Source organism: Lagenorhynchus albirostris, chromosome 16 (assembly GCF_949774975.1).
Source record: "Lagenorhynchus albirostris chromosome 16, mLagAlb1.1, whole genome shotgun sequence".
Taxonomy (NCBI): Eukaryota; Metazoa; Chordata; class Mammalia; order Artiodactyla; family Delphinidae; genus Lagenorhynchus; species Lagenorhynchus albirostris.
In genome coordinates, this window is record NC_083110.1 from 84,049,523 (window position 1) to 84,075,711 (window position 26,189).

General features: G+C 41.7%; 1 protein-coding gene across 1 annotated transcript; it reads left to right on the plus strand.

Moving 5' to 3' along the window:
- The first annotated feature begins 1,994 nt into the window (after positions 1 to 1,994).
- On the plus strand, positions 1,995 to 24,209 carry LOC132506966 (zinc finger protein 717-like). Its single transcript, XM_060125786.1, has 6 exons — positions 1,995 to 2,070; positions 5,458 to 5,516; positions 14,255 to 14,323; positions 18,567 to 18,693; positions 18,949 to 19,044; positions 22,490 to 24,209. The coding sequence occupies exons 3-6, from the start codon at positions 14,306 to 14,308 to the stop codon at positions 23,611 to 23,613; spliced, it is 1,365 nt and encodes a 454-aa protein (XP_059981769.1). The 5' UTR covers positions 1,995 to 2,070; positions 5,458 to 5,516; positions 14,255 to 14,305; the 3' UTR covers positions 23,614 to 24,209.
- Positions 24,210 to 26,189: the final 1,980 nt, after the last annotated feature.

Consider the following 26,189-nt stretch of genomic DNA (forward strand, 5'->3'; position numbering starts at 1 on the left):
TTAAGCAAGAAGACTGCAAAAATCTCAAGACACCTGAGGATTATGACATAGGGTGGAACCTTACTATTCCTTCTTTCAACTGGGCTTAAAACTTTTCCTCTCATCCCTCAAAGGTTGCTTGCCTCTCTCCTTTAGCTGGAATGACTTTAGCTACTACCTGTGAGGGCATAGAATATTCCCGCACCCATTTAGGAAAACCCTACTTCAACATCACCTTAGACGTCTGCCTAGCCCCTACAAATCGCACCTGTTTCCTTTGCGGACCCAATGCCTATTTATGCCTTCCAGCCAACTGGACGGGGGACCTGTACCCTTGCATACATTATTCCTAATCTTATCCTTATAAATGACAGCACCCCACTTCCCTTATACTCTCAATCACGTAAACAAAAGTGGGCACCTCTCACTGTAATATCAGTCCTAGAGATTATTGTTGGGATAGAAACAGGCTCATCTGGACTTTTAAACTTTATTTTCACTGCCCGACAGCTCTTTCTTGAACTTACACAACAGACTGCCTACCCAGCAGCTCAAATTAACACTCTACAAGAACAAATAAATTCTCTAGCAGGAGTGGTTTTACAGAATAGGAGAGCTTTATACTTACCAATGGTTGAACAAGGTGGGACCTGTGCAATGTTAAAGGAGAATTGCTGTTTTTTTTGGTCAACCAATTGGGCAAAATTCAAACTAAACTTCGGAATATTATCGAAAGAGCTAAAGGGTTTTATATGAAGGGAGCCTCAGAGGGATTCGACTGGTGGGATCTCAAGACTAATATCTGGTCCTGGTTCTCTTGGCTAACTCCTCTTCTAGGTCCTATAGCAGCCTTCCTACTTCTACTGATCTTCGGGCCATGCATTTTTAACTTCCTTGCTAAGTTTGTCTCTTCTAGAATACAACCAATGAACCTCCAGATGGTAAGGTGACAAGAATACAGGCCAGTCAACACCCAGACAACACTTGAACAAGCCTCCGTCACATCCCATGGAGCCCCCACCCCCTCTCTAGGAATACTCTGACGGAGAGCAGGCATCAGGAACCCAGGGCGCCTACGACGTCCCTGCCTCTTCTCCTAACAAAAAGCGTTCTGGAACGCCTGAGAAGGAGCTAGGCAGACAGGTAGACATGAGCAGGGTGTCCAACAGGGCCAAAGGATTGGCCCTATAAATAAAGAGAGGGGGAAATGTGGCGCTCCAAGGACAAAAAGCAAGATAAACTCAAAGGGCCAGCATTGCCGGAACAAAGAGTTACAGGACTCCTATCGTTCTGTCACGTTGCGGCCACTGCAATGTCCCAGAGCCTCCCAAGCAGCATGCCCTGTCCCTTTCCCATCCACACCGCCTGCCTTGAACTCCTCTTGTGGCACATACAGGCACGCATAGACCTACGTGTAATAAAATTTTCTATTTCACGTTTCCTCGTGGTCTTTGTTGACAGTGGTTCAACAATATCGCGCACACAGGATATACATTTAAACTGTTAATTTAACAAAGTCACAACAGTTGCAATATTGGTTTACGTACTTTAATAAGGACAGACATTGTGATATTTCACGATTCATGCGGTAGTATGCAACTGTTAAAAAAAAAAAAAAAGAAAGGACGTGGGATCCATAACCGCAATGCCATTATAGTTAACAAAAACATTAAAGCTAACTTATAGTATCATCGGATTCTCGGCCCCCATAAGAATTTACCCATTCGTCTCACAACATCTCTTTCAGTTTCTTAAACTAGGACTTAATAACAAACCAGAATTCCACGTGGTTGCACGTGGGTCGAGACACAGTCTCATCCATCACATCCGGGGCTCAGGGCAGCAAGACCCATTACCCCTCGATACACAAAACGTCCCCCGACGGCGCCGACGGACGGAGACGCGTGTGGGACACGCACTCTCCCCACGCAAGGACGCGTTCCCGCGGGAGCCTCTGGGATGGAGTCTTACGGGTTTCTCCTGCGCGTGTGCGGCCCCGCCCACCTCACCCTCTTCCGTCCGGAACGTCGGGGCCCCACCGCGCTACGGCAGCTGCGCCCGCGCCCTGGCTGTCCTTCTGGGACCCTGAAGGTGGGTGCAAGGGTGGAAGGCGGCCGCGGCGCGGGGACGCAGGGCGGGGTGGGGACGCTGCTCCACTCGGTGGGAGCGTAAAGGTCGGCGGGTGTGAGCGGCGCGGCCTGAGGCGCAGGCGCGAGCCGCACCCTGGGCAGGGGCCGGGAGGCGATTGTGGCCTTAGGACCCGCTGGTCCAGGGCTGGAAAGGGCCGGCTCGGGCCGTGCTTCGAGTGTTGCTTGGTCAGAAGACGGTGCACTGCGGACAGCCGGGTGCCCGCCTCCGGAGGCTTCGCGACCTGGGGGTGGAGTCCAAGGTGACTGTGAGGCCGGGGCGGGTCTGCAGACCACGCGAGCGAGCGTGGGTGGGCTGCGGGCTGCGTGCACTGTCCAGCTGTGCCGCCGAAGCAAGCCTCCCGGGCGATGTCATTAACCTCTGTGACATTCGGTTTGCTCACCTGTGACGCGAGCGCCTTAAGGACTAGCGAGTTGCCCCCGATTCCCGGGGAAATCAGTGTGAAGTGCATGAGGAGTCTTACTGTGTGGTAGTTGTTACTGGGGTCTCTCGGAGTCTTTTCAGCAGGTGAGGTGTCAGGTCCCCTCCTGCGCTGTGTAGCCTGCTGAGCACCAGGTTTCGTTTACAGTTTTCACAAGACCTAGTTTCTAGGGACCGTGAGTGCCAGGGGGGATCGTTGGGCTCTGAATGACTGACCCCTTTTCTTTGGAACAAGGTAGTTATTATGAAGCATGAAGGGGAGGCGCCCTGTGAACGAAAGACAACCCCTGAAACCTGAACCCGCTTATTAGCGCTTCAGAGCAGAGGCAGAAGAATCACAGAAAGGAGGAGATTCTAGCTTTGCATGGCCAAGCAATTATTGATGCTTCTGCGCAGAGTGAACGAGATATGGGTGACACTGCTTCCTCCCGAGGTTGTCAAAGACTGGGTGATAATGGAAGGTCCGAATGGACTTTCAGAAGGAGACCTGAGCTAGGCTGAGGCGGGTAGGCAGAGGCCAAAAGAAATGTTACTTATTGGAGAGGTCCCGAGGGTGTGGTCTGGGGTGGAGGGATAACCTGTCACAGCTGAGAGAATCTGTCTATGGTGCTCCCTAAATATTCCCATTCCTTCATTCTGCTCCCACTGTTTCTGTTATCTGAGCTCTCTCAAGCCTATTATACCGTCAAGTTTGGTATCTGGAGGTATGCTGGTGCTTGCTCTTCCCAGCAGTTCTTTCTGTTAGTTCAGGAAGGGTTTGTCAGGGTATGTCTGCCTTATGAGAAAGACTGGGGAGTGAGCGGGGTGTGGGTGGAGGAGAGGAAAAAGGATTTGAGGACATGAGTGATGTGCCAGGCTCACGTGATTTTTTGTATACATCAGGCATCTTGACTTTTGGATAATATTATCCACTCTGCCACCATTAAGTCAAACACGTTTACTTTTGACACCATTTTTGAGAAATGCAGTCAACTTAAGAACAAATAAGTTTTAGAAGACCTTGTCTTAAACATGCCTGTCTTATTTTCCCTAATTCTTTCTGTGGACTAAGTGAGCTCCGGGGACTCATAATACAAGTGTTTCCCACTTAACATCAGAAATCTGTGCTTGATAATCATAAATTCCACAGCACAATAACAGAAGCCTATTTTCCACTGTTTAAAATGGGAAAATTAGAGTGAATCACACTTCACTCTAATTGGCTCCAAACTGATTTTTTAAAAATGTAAATAAAACACAGCATATGCCCCCATAAAATTAACAGGCTCATGTTACGGTGTAAAAAAGTTAAAATATAGTTTTCTGGTCTGCACACAATTGCTTTTTAAAATTCACGTGGTCTCTTAGTGCAACAACCTTACTGAGGTCCATCCAGGTGACATTTGTTTTCCTTTCAGAAGTTCTGCATGTGTTGTGAAGTTCTATTGGTTGTTTTTCAGCATGTAATGTAAGACTTTTTTCCCCACGTAATTTTGTTAAAAACATTGAGTTTGGGGACTTAGACATATCATTTAGCATTTGCTCAGTAATGAACCAACCCAAATTTACTGACTTAAAAAATAAAAAATAATAAAAAAACATTGGGGGCTTCCCTGGTGGCACAGTGGTTGAGAATCCGCCTAACAGTGCAGGCGACACAGATTTGAGCCCTGGTCTGGGAAGATCCCACATGCCATGGAGCAGCTAAGCCCGTGCGCCACAACTACTGAGCCTGCGCTCTAGAGCCTGTGAGCCACAACTACTGAGCCCACGTGTCACAACTACTGAAGCCCGTGCGCCTAGAGCCCGTGCCTCACAACAAAGAGAAGTCACCGCAATGAGAAGCCCACGCACTGCAACGAAGCGTAGCCCCTGCTCACCGCAACTAGAGAAAGCCCGCGCGCAGCAACAAAGGCCCAACGCGGCCCAAAATAAATAAATAAATAAGTATATTAAAAAAAAATGTGCTCAAAGTTTAGCATTTTGGGTTTTTTAAAATTTTTGTTTTGTTTTTACTTTTTAAAATTTTATTGACGCATAGTTAATTTACAATGTTGTGTTAGTCTCTGTTGTACAGCAGAGTGAATCAGTTATACATATGTCCACTCTTTTTTAGATTCTATTCCCATATAGGTCATTACAGAGTATTGAGTAGAGTTCCCTGTGCTGTCAGTAGGTTCTTATTAGTTATCTCTTTTATATATAGTAGTATGTATATGTCAATCCCAATCTCCCAATTTATTCCTCCCCCTGTCCTTTTCCCCTCGGTAACCATAAGTTTGTTTTCTACATCTGGGACTCTATTTCTGTATTGTAAATAGGTTCATTTGTACCATTTTTTTTAGATTCCATATATAAGCAATATCATATGATGTTTGTCTTTGTCTGACTTACTTCACTCAGTGTGACAATCTCTAGGTCTGTGGTTCAGCATTTCGGGGCTAGGTTTAGTTGGTCAGTTCCTATGTTCGTGTTGTCTGGTTCACAAATGAAGCTGTAGTCATCTGATGCCCTGACTGAGGCTGTTTGATTTAAGATGACTTCATTTACTTTTTTGGTGGTTTGTGCTGGCTGTTGGCTAAACCACATGTCCCTAACAGGCTAGCCCCAGAAGGCAAGCTGTAGTGGAAAAGTGCTTTTCATCTGTGTTTGCATCATATGTCCTTATTTTTTTTTAATATCTTTTTCGGAATATAATTGCTTTACAGTGTTGTGTTAGTTTCTGCTGTATCCTATGCCCTTTTAACCAAAGCAAGTCAAATGGCAGAGCCCACATCAGTTGTAGGGAACTTCACAGGGAAATAAATGCGGAGAAGCAGCCATTGTTTAAATCGGAGAATCAACCTTTGTTTAAATAAAGCAACAACCATTGTTTAAATAAGCATTTTTAAAAATTTAAATTGATGCCCCTCCATTCACCTTCTCTCGCAGCTCTATTTCCAGAGTCCTCTGTGTGTTTCTAAGAACAGCAGGAAATGAATACATCTCTGGTGAGTTGTTTTTTTTCCTCAGCTTGTTTTATATTTTACTATATGAGCTTTATGAGGGTCCTTAAAGTAAAATGGAAAAGTAAAACTAAGTAAGATTCAGCTTCAGGGCAATATACATAAAAAAGATAAAGGTGGCATGTGGATATAGGCAGGTAATATGACCTTAGAGTGGTCCAAGGTGAGTGCAATGGCAAAAACACAGATACACCTGTTCTCTGATCAGAATGGACCCTTAGAAGAAAGCATGCTATATTCCTTTGAGACATGAGAACTTGCATGCACAGATGTCTGAACAGTGGCTTAATTGGTCACATAGATGATGGAGTGGACAGTGTTTCACTGCCAGTCTGGAAATAAACACTTCATGCATTCTGCAATGGTGACACTTACCTAGTGCTGAAGCAGAACTTGCTTAATAAGGTTTTTCTGGAGTTGCTAAAAGAGTGTGGTCCCAGACAGCTTTTGGAAGGCCCTACTTGATGCATAGATAAAACGTGGAATGTCTAGAGGATTGAATTGACTGCAGGTCCTTTAAGTAACTCATTTCTCTCCGCTAGTCAATGCATGCAGGTTGTATAGCAGACTGTTCAAGGCTATATTTTCTGGCAAATGTTTCCACTGCTCTTTTGCAGCTTAACCTACTCAACATGGTCTTAATTCATTTCTTCTCAAGCTCACCAGTAACCTAAATTATAGTTGGGTTCAATGAATATGTTGTAGTGTTTGCCTTACTTGAACCTTCTGCCATATTGAAGCTACTGTCCACGATCTCCTGGAAATTCTCGGCCATTAGCTTCTGTTGTGGCCTCTCTGATGGTTTATTCCCGAATTCTTCTGTCTTTTTCTTCTGCTCCTGAGCGTTGCTCATCCAGGTGTTCAAACCTGGGCCCCATTCTTCACACGCTGCAGTTCTCCTTGACCTGTTTGGCCCTCTGTGATTTGACAGTCCTGTTTCTCTCCAGCTTGGACCTCTTCCCTACCTTTAGACCATAGGTTCAGCTCCTTGTTGAATGCTTTCTTGTAGCTATCCAGAAGGTATCACAAGCTCAACAAATCCAAAATGAAAACCACATTCTTCTTTCTTCCCGTACATATGATGCTACTTTCATGGAGCCAGTGAGTCAAACCACCAAAATGGGATTTCTCCTGGACCCCTCCCTCTCTCTCAGCTTTAATCTCATCTAAGGTAAAGTCCTGCTACTTCTGTTTGTGCCTTTAATTTCGTCTGATGTCTGCATTGTTGCTCACCAACAAACGCAGTAACTTTCTTTTTTACGTTGGAATTGTCATCCTTGGCAAAACCTGAAGGATGTGTTTGCTGTGATCTGGTTAGAGTCCCCTCGAGCTGTGCTACTGGCCAGCATGTGTGGTGACAGCCTTAGGAGTCCAGTGAGAGAAAGAATTCAGGAGTTATTCAGAGTTATTTTGAACAAGGGTCAGGACAAAGTTACACAAAGTCTAAAAACAAGGGTTACAGATTTTTGTAATTTTTAACTTCCATTTATATAAATTTGTCAGTGATTCTGTCGCTTTTATTATGATGTAATTGTGTATTGCTAGTTCAAAAATGACCTTTTTCCAAACCCTGTTAAAGACTATTTAATTCTTCTGCTATTTCAGTTAATCACTTAAAAATGAATAGGGAGAAGTGCATGTGTGCATTATTCATAACTATGACTATGGAGCAGAACTCTCCTAACTGTTGGTTAATTTTTTTTATTGTGATAAAATATACATAAGCTAATGTTGGCAATTTCACCATTTTTAAGAGTACAATTCAGTACTCGTAGTATATTTAGTTTATTCACACTGTTGTGTAATCATCACCACTAAGAATATCCAGATTCATCCTCCCCAGATAAAACTTTACTCGGGACTTCCCTGGTGGCGCAGTGGTTAAGAATCTGCCTGCCAATGCAGGGAACACAGGTTCAATCCCTTGTCCAGGAAGATCCCACATGCCACGGAGCAACTAAGCCCATGCGCTGTAACTACTGAAGCCCGCATGCTGCAACTACTGAGGCCTGAGCACCTTCTCCCGTGCTCTGCAACAAGAGAAGCCACTGCAGTGAGAAGCCCGTGCACCGCAGCAGAGAGTAGCTACCACTCACCGCAACTAGAGAAAGCCCGCACGCAGCACTGAAGACCCAACGCAGCCAAAAACAAACAAAAAAAAACTTTACTCGTTAAACCCTAACTCCCTATTCTCCCCTCCCCCAGCCCCTGGCAGCAACCACTCTAATCTCTGTGTCTATGAAGTTGATGACTCTGAGAACCTCATGTAAGTGGAATCATGCAGTGCCTGTCCTTAAGTGACTGACGTATTTCACCTAGTGTAGTGTCTTCAAGGTTTATCCATATCGTAGCATGGTAAAATTCACTTCCTTATGAAGTCTCAATAATATTGCCATTATATGTATGCCCACGTTTTACTTATCCATTAATCCATCAATGGTTTTATGGGTTACTTCGACCTTCAGGCTATAAAGGATAATGTTATGACCATGTGTGTAGACATATCTTTTCTAGTTCCCACTTTTACTTTGTTTCTTATACACCCAAAAGTAAAGTTGTAGGATCGCGTTGTAATTCTGTATTTAATTTTTTCAGGAATCACCGTGTTGTCTTCCGTGGTGGCTGCACTATTTTACATTCCCACCAGCAGTGCACAAGGTTTCCAGTTTCTTCATATTCTTGCCAACGCTTGTTCTTTCCTGTTTTGTTTTGTTTTTTACATAGTAGCCATCCTAATGGGCATAAGATGGTGTCTCACGGTGCTTTTGATTTGCTTTTCTCTAATGACTAGCAATGTTGAGCATGTTTTTATGTGTGTATGGGCCATTTGTTTATCCTTTTTGCACATTTTTTAAATAGACTTTTATTTTTTTATAGCAGTTTTAGGTTCCCAGCAAAATTGAGCAGAAGATACAGTGATTTCCAGTGTACTCTCTGCCCCCAGGCGCTGCCTCCCCATTATCAGTATCAGGTATTCATTTGTTACAATTCATGAACCTACACAGACATATCATTATTACCCAAAGTCCTCGGTTTACATTATAATTCGCTCTTGGTACTGCACTTTCTATGGGTTTGGACAAATGTGTAATGATACGTATTCACCATTATAGTCATGCAGAGTGGTTTTATTGCCCTGAGAATCCTCTGCGCTCCTTCTGTTCATATCCTTCTGTAGTCCGTAGCCCTTGGCAACCACGGGTATTTTTCCTGTCTGCATAGTTTTGCCTATTAGAGAATGTCATATAGTTAGAACCACGTTAGGTAGGTTTTTTAGATTGGCTTCGTTCACTTGTTAACATGCTTTTAAGTTTCCTCTGTGTCTTTTCATGGCTTGATAGCTCATTTATTTTTAGCACTGAGTAATATTACATTTCCTGGTTGTACCACAGTTTATCCACTCATTTACGGAAGGACATTTTGGTTGCTTCCAAGTTTGGCAGTTGATGAATGAAGCTGTTGCAAACATCCGTGTACTGGTTTTATGTGGACATACGTTTTCAGTTCCTTTGGATAAATACCAGAAGCGCACTTGCTGGATCATGTGTTAAAAGTGTGTGTTTAATTTTGAAGACAGTACCAAACTGTCTTCTAGAGTGGCTCTACCATTTTGCTACTTTGTTATGGCAGCCCTGTCAAATTAATACACTGCACTTCATTCCACGGCTTTTTTATTGGTTACTGTAAGGCTTACGATATGAGTCCTTATCAGAATATACTAGAGGAGCAGTGCATTACTTCACATAAAATGTAGAGACCTTTGAGTAGTAGTATTCCATTTACAACCCCTATCATTTGTACTTTTGTTTTTATACAAGTGTATTTACATATTGAGTCTACATACATTATGAGTCTCCTGTATGTTATTATAATTTTTCTTTAAACAATCATATCTATTTTAAAGGAATTAAGAGAAGAAATATATATATATATATATATATATATATATATAAAATCTTTTATATTTACCATTTCCAGTGATCCTGATTCTTTCCTGTGGATTCAGGTTAACATCTGGTATCTTTTTCTTTCCTCCTGGAGAATGTCCGTTATCATTTTTAGTGCTATCTTCTGATGATGAATTAGCTTAGTTTATCTTTATCTGAAAATGTCTTTATTTCATCTTTATTTTTAGCATAGTTTCACTGGGTAGAATTACAACTTGAAGGATGTTTCCATTCAGGGTAATAAAGGCGTTCCCCACGGTTTCTGATAAGAAGTCATCTATCATTCATGTGCAGATGTACCTGAGTGGGATCTTTTCCTTTGGCTGCTTTCGAGATCTTCTCTTTACCTTTGGATACTGGCAGTGTGACTGGTGTGCCTAGAGTAGTTTTCTTTTCTTTTTTTATAAATTAATTAATTTATTTTTGGCTGCGTTGGGTCTTTGTTGCTGCGCGTGGGCTTTCTCTAGTTGCGGCGAGTGGGGGCTGCTCTTCGTTGTGCGCGGGCTTCTCATTGCAGCAGCTTCTCTTGTTGTGGAGCACGGGCTCTAGGCGCGTAGACTTCAGTAGTTGTGGCACACGGACTCAGTAGTTGTGGCGCACGGGCTTAGTTGCTCTGCGGCATGTGGTATCTTCCTGGACCAGGGCTCAAACCCATGTACCCTGCGTTGGCAGGTGGATTCTTAACCACTGTGCCACCAGGGAAGTCCCTAGAGTAGTTTTCTTTGAATCTAAGCTGATCATGGGTCATTGAGCTGCTTCAATCTGTAAATTCGTGTCTTTCACAAAATTTGGGAAGGTTTTAGCCACTGTTTCTAAAAATACATATTATGTTCCATTCTTTCTCTCTCCTTTCTGGCTGGTGCTACAGTCACATATATGTTAGACTGTTTTCTAAATTGTTTCTTAGCCTCTTTTCATTTTTCTTCATTTTTTTCTCTCAAAAAGATAAGAAAATATCTACTGATCTATCTTTAAGTTCATTGGCTTTCTTTTGCTGTTTCCAATGCGATGTTCAGCTCATCAGAAAGTTTTTCATTTTTGTTACTGTAGTATGTAGCTCTGCAATTTCCATTTAATTGTTTTTCTAGTTTGTTTTTCTGTACTGATATTGCCCCTCCCCCCCCGCCAATACATTATTTTTTATCTTCCTTTAAGTACTTGAATGTATTTATGGATGGGTTAACTATGTTTCTGCTACGTGCAGCATCCGGGATACCTTGGGATTAGTTTCTAGTGATTGTTTATGGTCGTTTTTTGTTTTTCTTCTTGAATATGAGTAACATTTTCCTCTTACTTTACATGTGTTGCGATTCTGAATTATGTACTAAACATTGTAAATCATATGTTGCAAGAGTTTTTGGATCCTGTTACATTTCTCTGAAGAGTGATTTTGTTCTACAAGGCAGTTAACTTGGCTGGATTCAAATTCTAAACTTCATTTCTTATAGTGACCAGCAGCTGACTCTTCATTCATTTCCTTCAGCTTTGAGAGGCTGCTTTCTTGTTGGGCCCTCTGAGGTCTTCCACATATGTGTAGTTTAGCAGTCAGCCAACAACTGTGGTTGGTTTTGTGTGGAAATTTGGTACATTATGTTCTTTTGCTGCTTCTCTCCGAGGGCTACCCCCCAACCCCCACTGAGTTTTCCAGTTTTGTTGGCAGCCCTGAACTATGCCCTCTGACACCTAAGCCAGTAAAGCTTCAGCTTTCAGTTTCTTGATCTATTTGCAGATTGAAGATTGCCCTCTGGTAAAATGCCATAAACTTGCAAAGTAGTTTGTCCTTTAATGGATTATTCAAATCTAGTTTCTGCCTACTTTTAGTTGTTCTCCAGTGCCTTTAGGTGATTGTGTTATAAATTTTGTCCAGCTTTTATAATAGTTTTCTGCACATTGTTAGTCTGGTCAAGCTACTTTGCCATTAACATACAAGCCATGCTACATTTATGATGTTTATATTTTTAAATCTATCTTCACTAGTTTATCTGGCCTGTCTTTATCATAGGGTCATTTTCTCTCCACTGGACTATTGGTCAGCTCTCTTAAGTCTCCCAATCTTATTACTATCCCAACTCAGTTCTTTCTTCCATGGGAATAATTCATCCAAGATAAGGGGCAGTAAATTACGGCATACAGGTCAGATGTGGCTACTACCTATTGTTGTGTGACCTGTGAGCTCGTTTGTTGGCTTATTACACCTTTTCTAAGCAGTTACTGTAAGGTTTGTGCTATTCATCTTTAATTTATCATAGTCTACTTTAAAATAAGATACCATTTATATAAGAACCTTAAAACAGTATACTTCAAAAGTTTTCTCCTCCCAGCTTCTGTGATATCGTTGGCATACCTTTTACTCCCACATGCATTCTTTTGTTTTGGCTGCGTTGGGTCTTCGTTGCTGCGCACCGGCTTTCTCTAGTTGCAGTGAGCGGGGTCTACCCTTCATTGTGGTGCACAGGCTTCTCAGTACAGTGGCTTCTCTTGTTGCAGAGCCTGGGCTCTAGGTGCACGGGCTTCAGTAGTTGCAGCACATGGGCTCAGTAGTTGCAGCACACAGGCCCTAGGGCATGCAGGCTTCAGTAGTTGTGGTCTGTGAGCTCAGTAGTTGTGGCTTACGGGCTCTAGAGCACAGGCTCAGTAGTTGTGGTGCATGGGCTTAGTTGTTCCATGGCATGTGGGATCTTCCCGGACCAGGGATCGAACCTGTGTCCCCTGACTGGCAGGCAGATTTTTAAGTACTGCGCCACTAGGGAAGTCCCCCACATGCATTCTTATTTTGCTTCATATGGTCAATTACCTTTAAAGGAGTTTGAACATAAAAATAATATAATATTATATCATAATATATTATAAAACATATATTACATAATACAATATATATTATATATTTATTAATATATTTACCATTTTGAGTGCTCTTTATTCCTTTATATATACCCAGACTTCTATCTGATACATTTTTCTTCAGATTTTAGGCAATTTGATTATCGTGGTCCTTGTTCTAGTTAGCTACCTGATGTTTCTTGCTTGTACAAAGTCTGGTCCCCAGAGCGCCCTCATGCCCTTTACCATCCCCATGATCACCCTCAGGTTCAGTAATTCACTAGCAGGACTCAACAGAACTCAGAAAAGCCGTTGTGGGCTTCCCTGGTGGCGCAGTGGTTAAGAGTCCACCTGCCGATGCGGGGGACATGGGTTCGAGCCCTGGCCCGGGAAGATCCCACATGCCGCCGAGCAACTAAGCCCATGCGCCACAACTACTGAGCCTGCGCTCTAGAGCCCACGAGCCACAACTACTGAAGCCTGTGCTCCGCAACAAGAGAAGCCACTGCAATGAGAAGCCCGTGCACCGCAACAAAGAGTAGCCCCCGCTCTCAGCAACTAGAGAAAACCCCCGTGCAGCAGCGAAGACCCAGTGCAGCCAAAAGTTAAATAAATGAGTAAATAAATTTAAAAAAAGAGCTGTTGTACTCATGTTTATGGTTTTGTACAGTGAAAGGATGCAGATTAAAATCAGTTAAGGGATCAGGCACATAAAGCAGGTCCACGAGTCTTCATGTGCAGGGTTCCAAAAACCTGCCAGTGGAGCCACGTGGACGGTGCCTTTTTCTCGCAGCAACAGGGTTTGACAGTGTGCGTGGAATGTGGAGAAATAGGGAAGCTTACTTGAGCCTTGATATCCAGCTTGCACTGGGGCTCTGTCATGTAGACCTGGTTGACCATCTGTGTGGCTGACCTTAATCTCTAGTCCCTCCATAGACTGAGCTCATAAAATGTGCTGATAACAAGGCCTCCCACCATTAATCACATTTTTAGCATAGGATATCTGTGTGACCCAAAGCTATCAGGTTAAACAAAGATATTTGTATCAATCAAGACACTTCAGGGCTTATATGTAAAGCCTGAAACCGTAAAACTCCTAACAGAAAAGCTTCTACATGAGACTTGGCAATATATGGCACCAGATGCACAAGAAACAAAAGCAAAAATAAACAAGTAGGACTACATCACACTAAAAAGCTTTTGTACAGCAAAGAAAGCACTCAACCAAATGAGAAGGGAACCCGTGAGATGAGAAAAATTTGCAAGTCATATATGATAAGAGGTTAATATCCAAAATATAAGGAATTTATTACAACTCATAGGAAAAAATAACCAAGTCAAGAATGGGCAAAGGACCTGAATAAACATTTTTCCAAAGAAAACATACAGATGGCCAACATGTACATGAAAAGGTGCTCAATGTCAGTAATCATTGGGAAAATGCAAATCAAAACCACAATGAGATATCACCTCACCCCTGTTTAATGCTAGTATCCAAAAGACAAGAGATCACAAGTGTTGGTGAGGATGTAGTTAAAAGGAAACCTTTTACGCTAGGGTGGGAATTTATACAGCCATTTTAGAAGACAATATGAGGTTTTCTCAAAACTTAAAAATAGGGACTTCCTTAGTGGCCCAGTGGCTCATACTCCGTGCTCTCAATGCAGGGGGCCCAGGTTCAATCCCTGGTCAGGGAACTAGATCCCACATGCCACAACTAAAGATCCCGCATGCCACAGTGAAGATCCCGCACACGGCAACAAAGATCCCGCGTGCTGCAACTAAGACCCAGCACAGCCAAATAGATGATAGATAGATAGATAGGAAGAAAGAAACAATAAGAAACCTTAAAAATAGAACTACTCTGTGATCCAGGAAATCTGCTTCTGGGAATATTTCTGATGGAAAAGAAATCAGTATCTCAAAGAAGTATCTTAACACCCGTGTTCCTTGCAGTGTTACAACAGCCAAGATACAGAAATAACCTAAGTGTCAGTCATCAGATGAATGGATAAAGCAAATGTGGTATGTATATCTATGGGAATGTTATTTATCCATTAAAAAGAAAGATTCTGCCATTTGCAGCAACATAGATGAACCTGAGGGCATTATGCTAAGTGAAATAAGCCAAACAGTGAAAGGCTACTTTATGGTATCACTTAACTGTGGAAGGAAAAATTTAAAAAGTTGAGTTCATGAAAACATTAGAATGGTGGTTGTCGGGATGGGGGAAATGGTAAAGGTTGGTGAAAGGGTACAAACTTCTAATTATAAGATGAATAAATTATGAGGAACTAATGTACAATATGGTGACTATAAGACCATAGTTTATAATTTATTGTTTAGTTGCAATTTGCCATGAGAATTGATCTTAAGTGTTCTCACATATACACACAAAGAGGGTAACGGTGAGGTGATGGGTGTGTTAAGTAACTTGATTGTAGTAATCGGGTCATAATGCATACATTTATCAAATCAGCAGGTTATACACTTTAAATATATATAATTTTAATTGTCAATTATACTTCAATAAAAGTGGAATAATGTAAAATTAGGTATAAAATTAAAAACTAATAAAATAAAAAATAAATATGCCTTCCTCAGTGGCTGGGCTGCTTTTTTTGATATGCCTCTTGTCGATAGTCTCAAGCAGCCTCTTTAAATCTTAAACTGTCAGTACTTTTTAGTTCAGTTTGGTTGGTTTTTGACAGTACAACCATAAAAAATATAGTTGGGTTTATATATCTTTGATTTCAGCCAGTTTGAGCTTTTTGAGACATACCTTTCTTTTTTTTTGGTATTCATGTATCTATATATTTTTTAGACTGTAAGTTTTTGTTTTTTTCTTAAGTATTTCATCCTTAGTCTTTGCCATTTTGTGCAGCAGAAGGGATTTATTGTGGGCCAGCTCAAGCCATTCTTAAGTTTTAACAGTGACTGTCATAGTTATATTCTTCATTTGTTACTTGCCATACAGTTCAGTATAATTACTTTTGATTCCTAAAGTATTTCTCATTGTATTTTTTTCTGTAAGAACTGAAAGAGGCGACTTTTTCTGCCTCGACACAGTAAAAGCTAAAGAAATGTTTTGAGAGTTTTCCTACTCTACAAGACCCCAAATTTCCAGCTTCTGCTTATTTTCTTTCATCCCTCCTTGCAATCTGTTTTTTTTTCCCCTCCCCTTAGCTCATCATTTTCCTATATTGCTTTATCAGAAGCGGTGACTAGTAGTTGAGATTTACTACTCACATTTTGATTTCCTGCCTCTTTTTCTAAGATTTTAAGTCCATGAGGTAAACATTATTTGATTTAAGAAGTATGACTCATGTGGCTTAAGTAACAGTAAGTATATAACTACCAGTTATCTTAAGTAACACCATGGTCCATTATAACACCATCCTCACAGTTTCTTTGCACCACTTGTTGCCATTGTTGGTGTTCGTTTCTGTTTGGTTTGGTGCCAGTTCAGTTACCAGTTCGGTCAGGAAGAAAGGTTTCTTTCTCAGTGCTATTACCTGTCCTTCATGGGTCAGCTTTAGTTTTGTTCCTTTCAGCATCATGCAGCATCCCAGACAGAGGAGTATTTCTTTCTGTCATATTGCTGAGGATGAACATGGTAAAGGGGAAATACGGTGATCATTGTGTGACTCTTAAATAGGTTCTGTTTAGGAGTAATGCTTCCATTCACATGTCATCGGTCAAAGCAAGACAGGTGGGGAATTACAAATCTGTTTATATGTGAGTTCCAGCGCAAGGCGATATATACATCCTTTTACAGAGAAAGGCACTGCAAGGAGTGCTATGAACTGAATTATATTCCCCCCAAATATATATGCTGTAGCCTTAACTCCCAATGCATTTAAGCAAGTTTAAATGAGGTCGTAGGGTGGGGCCGTTACTCCAATAGAATTAGTGGCCCTATAAGAAAAGGAAGAGAGAGATCTTTTCCTTCCTTCTCCCTCCCTCCCTGCCATATATGGACTCAGCAGAAACACAGCCATCGGCAAGCTAGGAATGGAGCTCTTACCAGGAAATGAATTGGCTGGCACCTTGATCTTAGACTTCCCTGCCTCTAGAATTGTAAGAAAAGAGTTTTCTGTTGTTTAAGCCACCCAGTCTATGGCACTGAATTTAGCTGGACAGAAATATAACCTACCACATGTTTATTCTTAATTTTCCACATGAACTTTTAAATCAGCTTGCCATGATGTGTACTACTCATTCACATCCGTGAACGTGGTGTGTCTTTTCATTTGTTTAGTTCCTTTTTGTATCCTTCAGGGTTTTTTCCCCGCCTCATAAATTTTGTACATTATTTTGTTAAATGTATTGCTAGGTGTTTTGTCTTCTTGTTATTGTGGTTGTGTGAGTATCATGTATATGAAGGTTTATATAAAAGCCTTATATTAGTCATATAAGCTACTAACTTATTAAGTCTTCCTATGTGGAGTACTTGGATGTACTTGGATGTCATGTGATTCTCTTCAGCTTCCCAAGTATGAATTATATGGAAACCATCATCACTTTCAGTGCTGTTTTTCTCTCTTTAATTGTGTTGACTGACACTACTAGTACAGTGTTAGTAACTATGGTGATGAAGCATCCTTGCTCTGCATGTTTCCCCATAAGTGTGATGCTGGCTTTCACTTGTGGCTAAGACATACATGTTTATCATGTTAAGGAAAAATCCCGTGAATCCTCTTTTAAGTTTTTTTATTACAAATGAGAGGGTATTTTTATAGATGTCTACTTATTAGCATCTAGAATTTTCTCCACTGAACTACAAATATGATGAATTGTATTAATAGATTTCTTAATATTGAGGCTTTCTCTATTCCTAGAATAATTAAAAATTTCTTCTCCATTGTCATGGTCTGTTTTTCTTTCTCTGTCAGTAAATATCAGTGTTTCCTAAAACACTATACCTGTTCATTTTCTCCTTTCAATCTCTTAGGTTCTCTTTGAGCAATTTTATTCACTCTGATGGCTTCAGCTACCACTAAAATATTGCTGTTTCCTAAATCCTTTTCTTCATCTTGTATCTCTCTCCTGAGCTCAAGAGCATATATCCATTTGCCAGTTGCACATCTTCACATATTTGACCACAGAAATTTCAAACTTCAAACATGCTGTGTCCAAGATCTGTGTCTGTTCTGCAAATCCTATTCTTTGCCCTTATCCCAATATCAGTTTATAGCGCTAGTATCTACCAGCTTGTTGTGCAGACAGCCTGGTAGTAAAGCTTTCCCTTCACCTTCTCAGAGCAAATGAGTACCAAATTCTTTTTCTTTTTTTCTGTTTTGGAATTAGTCCCCTGTTCCGTATTCATCTTCCTCTGTTACCTCTGTTACCTAGTATAGTTGGTCATTTCTCCCTCTGGTTTTTTCTCCTCTGATTCTCCCTTAAGCCCTTCTCCATTCTCCTGCTGGATGATGACTGTTAAAGGGCACATCTGGTTATGTAGCTTACCTCTCGTTAGCAGCCCCTCATTATTCACTCCCTGTTGTTTAGGAAGTGGGTCATGTTCACTCTTGGGTAGACATAAGCAATTCCTTAGGTAATAAGAAAATTCTAGGATGCATGTGTACATACTTCTTTAAAAAAATGGTGAGCACGTAAGGTTTTTTATTGATGGAGTTAGGTCATATATTTAAATGCAGGGTAACTTTATAATCAGTTCCTTGAATACCTTTACTGTCTTTATCTCTTATCTCAGCCCAGGAGCACCCACCTGGATGTGGTGCTGCTTGTACTTCTATTAAAGTGGCATCTGTTCTTTATGCCTCTCAGCTTGACTTCTGCTCTTGCCTCATATTCATGAGAACATGTGGTTCACACTGAACAGCTGACATGTTTAGCTCTTCAGTGAAGTGCAACCTGACAGTACAAAGTACAACTATTCTTTTTCTCCCTTGATACCCCAGGCTACCTTAAATATGTGTGTAACCTGGTTCATCTAACACATTATTCCAGGTAAGTGTTTGTACTTATGTCTCCATACCAGCTCATATGTTCCTTGTATCTTTGGCAATGAGGACCATTCCAGATTTATAAGGGAAACTATGATGGTACTTTGAAGAACTACTAAATTAACACAGACGTAGGGTATTTCTATGATGGTTTCTCCTTATCCCACAATATAGAGTACAAAGCATGGTATGGTATATCCTGTGTAAGATAAAACACACACATAAGAATGAATTCCTAGACCTCCTGTTCTTTTGACCCAGGCTGATGCCTTGAATTGAGGAAAAATGTACCATTACAGGGGTTGGTGTCACTTGAGGATGTGGCTGTGAACTTCACCTGGGAGGAGTGGCAGGACCTGGATGATGCTCAGAGGACCCTATACAGGGATGTCATGCTGGAGAACTACAGTAGCCTGGTGTCACTGGGTGAGCAAAACTCCCCTAGTAACTGCCAAGTGCAAGCACGTTTTTCTTCATTGGTAAAGGTACAGTTGTTTGTGAAATGAAATGCTACTTAGGTTTAAGATTCCGGGCCAGGAAGAACGTGTGTTCACCCCTCCAGTCAGAGGTTCAGATTGGCCCTTCATTGCACTACTCTTGAGGCTGTGCTGTTGGCATTTTTCAAGAGCCCATGAAACATAAACAGTTTGGCAAAAGTCCTACAGTATTTCTCATCAACAGGGCATTGCATTACCAGGCCTGAGGTGATCATCAAGTTGGAGCAAGGAGCAGCACCATGGACTGTGAAAGAAAAACCCCAGACCAGGGTTTCCCGGTGTCAGTGCACACTGTCACTGTGCACACTGAGCAGGGAGTCAGTGCACACTGAGCAGGGAGGCTGCGAAGACAAGTGCACAGCAGATGTTGGCCGTGCTGAGCTCTTTTTCACCAGTTGTTTTCTCCAAGTTCATACCTTGGGACAGACTTCAGTCTGCATGTATCAGACTCATGCATTATTCAGTCTCCAGATACGGCTCTCACATGTAAACCTCCCCCTTTTTGTTAATTGCTGAATGTTTTCTTAGACTTACCAAAAACCGGTGCCCACCTGCCTCCTCTTGGAATTTTTTCTTGGTTAGTCACTGTCCCTAGATTCTCAGTAGGCCGCCTTTTTTGGTTTTTTAAAAATATTTATTTTTTGGCTGCGTCGCATCTTAGTTGCAGCACGTGGGATCTTCGATTTGTTGTGGTGCACGGGCTTCTCTCTAGGTGAGGCGCACAGGCTTAGTTGCCCCACAGCATGTGGGATCTTAGTTCCCCGACCAGGAATTGAACTGGCGTCCCCTGCATTGCAAGAAGGATTCTTAACCACTGGACCACCAGGGAAGTCCCAATAGGCCTCCTTTTTGTTCATTCTCAGAGACTGTTTTCTTTTGGGCATTTAGTCGTACATTCATTTATTCTTTTAACATGTTAATTGGGAAGTTTTACACACTGGTAAATTTTGTAAATGTGTGGATAACAGCAGTAATCAAAGAAATGTCCTTTTTAAAATTAATTTATTTTTATTTCTGGCTGCATTGGGTCTTTGTTGCTGCACATGGGCTTTCTCTAGTTGTGGTGAGCGGGGGCTACTTTTCGTTGCGGTGCACAGGCTTCTCATTGCTATGGCTTCTCTTGTTGCGGAGCACAGACTCTAGGTGCACAGGCTTCAGTAGTTGTGGCTCACGGGCTCTAGAGTGCAGGCTCAGTAGCTGTGGCACATGGGCTTACTTGCTCTGCGGCATGTGGGATCTCCCTGGACCAGGGATCGAACCCGTGTCTGTTGCATTGGCAGGTGGATTCTTAACCACTGTGCCACCAGGGAAGTCCCGAAATGTCCTTTTTATATAGAACTTATATTTTGTTGAAAGAGAAAAATGAAACAAATGTACATGTTTAGTAGTGAAATCAGAGCCACAAAAGTGTTAAACAAGGATGAGAGAGAGGATAATAAGAGTATAGTGTTTCCAGAAGGGTGTTAAGAAGGCACATTTAGGGGAGATTAAGTGTTTATGTTGGTAGAGCTTACGTTTGAGATGACTGTAGTCCATTTTGACATGGAACATATGCATGCATGTAAAATCTGGAGTAGAAGATGGACATCACTGCTGGAGATGCAAATTAGCAAATCATTAACTCAAGACTGGTAGGAGTAGAGGAGGTGGCCTACGGACCTATTAAGACCATGAGAGAAGTGGTCCAGGTACAGGTCTCATGAATCACTACATCAGAAACCATGAGGCTGAGAAGGACCCAGAAAACTGTTCACCGTGGAAAGCGGTGGCCTGTGACACGGGAGGATAAACTAGAGACTATGGGTCCAAGGCCAGTGAAACCAAGAATTTCATACTTTGGGAGTGGAGTTTGAAATTAAATTTTTTTTTACTTTCTCTTGTGAAGATCATTGTTTTTTTTTTTTTTTTAAAAAGAATGAGAAGTATACATGGGACTCCAGTTTCAATACAACTAAGGGACAGCTGAAACTGTAAAGTACAGTAAAGTTAATATCTTCAGAAGCAGTGAATTATCAAGTAGAGTCACTCGCACCATGAAGTGAGGTGAAAATGCCTTGGCTGTTGGTCTCAGAAGCACCCAGAGAAAGCTTTTCGAAGATGGTGGGCACATGCTGGGTTGCAGAACCTAAATCCTTCAGGCCAGCAGGGAGGAGTTTCACAAAGTGATGAATTAGAGTTTCATGAACTTGTTAGGGTTCTGAGAAGCCAAGGGTATAGTGTTAAGTTAAGAATTTGCAGAAAGCTCCCTTGTCTAGCATGGAAAAAAAGATTAAGCCTTTGAAAAACCCACAGGTGCCTATAGGTGTTCCCCAGGGAGAAGTAAAAACTAAACAAACATAGGTGTAAAGTTCTTCTCTCTAAGCAGTATTCTTGTTTAGGTGACAGACAAGTGGCCCTCTCCCATATCCTGTAAGTAACTTATCCAGGAAAATCATGCCATCTTCAAAGCTGAGCTATTAGAAAAGGGCTAGCACAAGTTACCCACAATTATAAGAAGAAAGGTAGAGATAATGAATGGAAAACCAATGGTAGATGAAAAGCTGTCAGCTGAAATCTACATTTAGACAGTAAGTAAATATTTTGATCTAATACTTCCTCATTGAAAAGAATTTAAAAGAAAAGAAAAAAACTTAAGCAAAACCAAACAAAAACAAAAAACCCAATGATTTGACATTAGAAAACCTATCAATGAAGGTTCTTACATTAATTCATTAGGGAGAAAAATCACATAAAATCAGTACCCATTATTGATTTTTTAAAATATTTATTTATTTATCTTTGGCTGCGTTGGGTCTTTGTTGCTGAGCGCCGGCTTTCTCTAGTTGTGGCGAGCGGGGGCTACTCTTCGTTGTGGTGCGTGGGCTTCTCACTGTGGTGGCTTCTCTTTGTTGTAGAGCACGGGCTCTAGGCATGTGAGCTTCGTAGCTGTGGCACGCAGGCTCTAGAACACAGGCTCAGTAGTTGGGGTGCACAGCATGTAGGATCTTAGTTGCTCTGCGGCATGTGGGATCTTCCAGGACCAGGCCTTGAACCTGTATCCCCTGCATCGGCAGGCTGATTCTTAACCATTGTGCCACCAGAGAAGTCCCCCGTTACTGATTTTTTAAAGAATCATATCCTGCTAGGATGAAAAGAAACTTCTTTACCTTTACAAACCATTCAATAGGAAATACTTATATGTGATTCAAAGGTATGATCTGTAATTATGTTTATCTCCTTTTAGATGTCCAGATTGTGGATGACATGATTGAGACCAGCCAGGAAAATCACGGTAGACGTTTGTGGCAAGTTGTAATCACCAGCAATGAAACGTCAACTAAGGGGACAGCTGACTTAGGAAAAACATTTAATTTGAGCCCAATTCATATTTCAAAACTGATGATAAATGATGGTAACTATTCAGAAATGAAGCCAGAAATGTTGAATATGTGTAAGAACACGTTTCTCCCTAGTGAGCCTGATGAGATGCATGCTGGAGAGAAACCGGAGGATAGTAATAGAACTGGGAAATCCCTCAGATATGCTGAGTACCCTAGGCATCAGAAGAAGAATCAAACTCTGCAGCAACCTTTTGAATGTAACAGACAAGGGAGAGACTTCATCAAGGAAGCAATATTCTTTATACATAGGATGGTTCGTATGGGTGAGATGGCTTACAAATATAAGAAATATTGGAAGGCCTGTGGTAAGTCAGCTCTCATTGCCCAAGAGAGAACTCACGTAAGGGAGAATCACTATAGATGTAGCAAATGGGGGAATACCTTTTGTAAGAAACCAACACAGAAACCAACACAGAGCTGATCTCCAGGAGCAACAGCATAAATGTAATCGAAGTGGGAATAATTTCTGCCAGAAATTACATCCCACTCAGCTTCAGAGAATTCAGTTAGAGAAAATGTTTGAATGTGATGTATGCGGTAAAACGTTCTATAAAAAGTCTAATCTCACTAAACATCAGAAAGTACACACTGGAGAGAAACCCTATGCACGTGATGAACGTGAGAAATCCTTCTGCCATAAATCAGGCCATACTATTCATCAGAGAATCCACACTGGGGGAAAGCCCTATGAATGTAAGGAATTTGGGAAATCATTCTGCCAGAATTCAGCCCTCACTGTTCATCAAAGGATTCACAATAGGGAGAGACCTCATGAATGCAATGATTGTGGTAAAACCTTCCATAAGAAGTCAGTACTCACTGCACATCAGAGAACTCACACAGGAGAGAGACCTTATGCATGTAAAGAATGTGGGAAATCCTTTGGACACCGGCCAGCCCTCACTGTACATCAGAGAACTCACACAAGAGATAAACCTTATAAATGTAATGAATGTGGGAAATCCTTCTGTGTGAAGCCAAAACTCACTGTACATCTGAGACTTCACACAGGTGAGAAACCCTATGAATGTAAAGAATGTGGTAAAACTTTCTACCAGAAGTCAAAACTCACTGTACACCAGAGAACTCACACAGGTGAGAAACCTTATAAATGTGACGAATGTCAGAAAACCTTTTGTGAAAAGTCAACCCTCAATAGACATCAGAGAACACACACAGGAGAGAAGCCCTATGGATGTAAAGAATGTAGGAAAACTTTCTTCCAGAAGTCAGCCCTCACTGTACATCAAAGAACTCACACAGGAGAGAAGCCCTATGAATGTAATGAATGTGGAAAAGCCTTTTGCCAGAAATCACACCTCAGCAAACATCAGAGGACTCACACAGAGGAGAAATCATGTATGGCAGAGACTGGCTGGCTGTACACCCAAACTCACTTTCTTTTTCTTTGGGGCACACAGTTAGCCTGCATTTCTCAGCCTTCCTTTACTGTGGGTGGGACCATATAACTGAGCTGTGGCCAGGAGAATTTGAACACAAGCAATAAACATTAATTCCAGGCCAGGCCAGAAGAAAAAATACAAAAACCTTCCATGCATTCCTGCTGACTTTTTATGCCCTGTGATTCTGAAGCGCAAATCTGCTCCCCACACCCCCACCCCAGTTTGCCTTGGGAGCCACTGGGTGGAGATGGCAACCATGACTTAAGACAGAAAAAATTGATTATGATTATGGAGAGCAGAAATTTTCCCAACTCTACCAAAAAAAATGTTCAGTTGTGCTTTACCTGAGTGAGAAATAAATATTCACTGTTGGGCCCTCCCATGTGTAATCTATTTACAACGCTACCAGTCCACTGTGGCCAGTTCATTTTATGAATTTGAGACAGACTTCTGTGAGAAGTTACCAGTCCTTGTGTAGAAAATTCACACAAATTGTGTAGAAAATTCAACACAATTCCTTGTGGTGTCATCTTTCATCCCCAGTCAATTGATGGAAAAATCAAGTCATATGAAGAGACAAAGAATGCAAGAAATGTAGGAATGCCTTTATCAGGCAGAGACAGCTCATTGAACACTGAGAATAAAGTAAAGCCTTATAAATATCTTTAATGTGTCAGAGTTTTCAATAAAACAACTTTATGTACATCAGAGAATTTCTAATGAAAACTATCAGCTTAGGTAACGTGAATGCAATTTTTCAGATAGAAATATTAATGTATTGAAAAATTTAAGACTGTAGACCAGTTGTTCTCTAATGGGAATGATTTTGCCTCCAAAGGAACATTTGGCAGAGCTACTCCTGGTACCAGCGCAGTGCCACTTCTGCCTTTTCATATTCAGAGAAGTTGCAAGGCCCATGAAAGTTCTGAGGAGTGGAGAAATAGACTCTCCGTCTTTGATGGAAATGTTGCAAGAGCACATTGCAGAAGAGTGTGCAGGATGGGACATGTTAATGCAACCATCTTTGGAAAATATAGTATGATACTGTCCACTGTATGGCCACAGAGTTCACATAGCTTCCACATACAAAAAATACCCATACTCTACTAAGTCTCCCCCAAATCTCATTTTATAAAGCTGTTGGCGCAGAAATCTAGGAGCTTGTCATCTGTATCAGGTCTAGGTACACGTAGGCTCTTTGGGCACAGTTCCATGTTCGTGGTTGCTCTGAATCTGAACATGTGTGACCTGAAGTGACCAGTCACCTGCCCTGCAAACGCTCAACAGGCAATGGTAACACAGAGATGGGATACCAAGAGCACGTCCATTCACGGGGCAGTGGGGAGGCACTGAGGCATCACTGGCTGAGTCTAGCAGGACACACCATCAGTTCCTTGATTAGGCTACAGTGTTTCAGGGGATGATTTCCAAGGCTCTGTGCTGAGTGAAGTCGTCTTCCCTTTTCCAAGAGACAAAGCCTGATTTTATAACTAACTAGTTGCCTCAGTCCTACTTCCTGCCCAGAGCGCTCTTTTTCTTCTCTTTATTCTTTTCCTCTTTAAAACAAATTTTTTTTTTTAATTAAAAAAATTTTTTTTTCCTTCTTTTTTTTTGGCCATGCTACACAGCTTGTGGGATCTTAGTTCCCCAACCAGGGATCGAATCCCGGCCCCTGGCAGTTACAGTGCCAAGTCCTAACCACTGGACCACCAAGGAATTCCCAGAGGGCTCTTTTCATTTGAACTGTTTTTAAACCTTTTATTTCAAATTGATTGAAATCCTTAAAAAAAAGTTTTGGGATTCACGATATGTCAAATTGTGATCCATTCCGTTAGATGGAAGCCACACGCACATTTCCTCTGGAACACATTCCCTTCCTCCACCTTGAACTGAAGCAGATGCTCACGTCTTACTGGTAGCATCTCTTCTCCCAGGCCTGATCCCTTGCCTCCACCTCAACCACTTCCCCCCAGCACTCGGCCCTTGGTTTCCCAGGAGCTCTTGTCACGTTGGAAAACTTTGGAGTCTTCTTCCTCTTATTTTCCTTCTTTTATTGCTCTGATACCTTCTCCCCCCACCACCTTCCACCTCCTGTCCCTCAGTTTCAGCCTCCTTCTCAGCTTACCCTGTGTTTGTCCCAAGAGTTGCTAAACTTCTTGTTTCTTCCAAGTCAGGGCTGAGCCCCTTCCTGGCTTGCCGTACCTTTCTTTGTCTTCTGGGTCTGTGGGTGAGAGTTTATCAGATGACTAATTTTGCTGTTGGGGGAGTATAGTAGATAAGGTATAATGGCTCACTTAACGTGCAACCAGTCCAACACTGTGGCAGCAGGCCTTTGCTCATTAAATAAGCTTGAAAGGTAAAAGCTCTTTCCCAGGTATGGAAGACTGCATAATGGCCCCCAGAGATATCAGATCTCAATCTCTGGTATCTGTGTATGTTACCTTATATGGAAAGAGTTGTACAGATTAAATTAAGGATTTTTTGATGAGATCATCTTGGGTTGTCCAGGTACACTCTAAATGCAATCACAAGTGTTCTTATAAATGAGAGAAGATTTGACACTTAAGAAATTCCTGAAACCACCAAGGGATAGATGATATAGAGTGATTTGGCCACAAGAATGCCAGCAGCCATCAGAGGCT

What these genes read in the sequence shown, in the direction of transcription:
- LOC132506966 (XM_060125786.1), top strand. An exon ending in CAGTAGCCTGGTGTCACTGG is followed by an intron (nt 18,694 to 18,948) that starts GTGAGCAAAACT and finishes TCTCATCAACAG; the next exon opens with GGCATTGCATTACCAGGCCT. An exon ending in CCAGACCAGGGTTTCCCGGT is followed by an intron (nt 19,045 to 22,489) that starts GTCAGTGCACAC and finishes AACTCACGTAAG; the next exon opens with GGAGAATCACTATAGATGTA.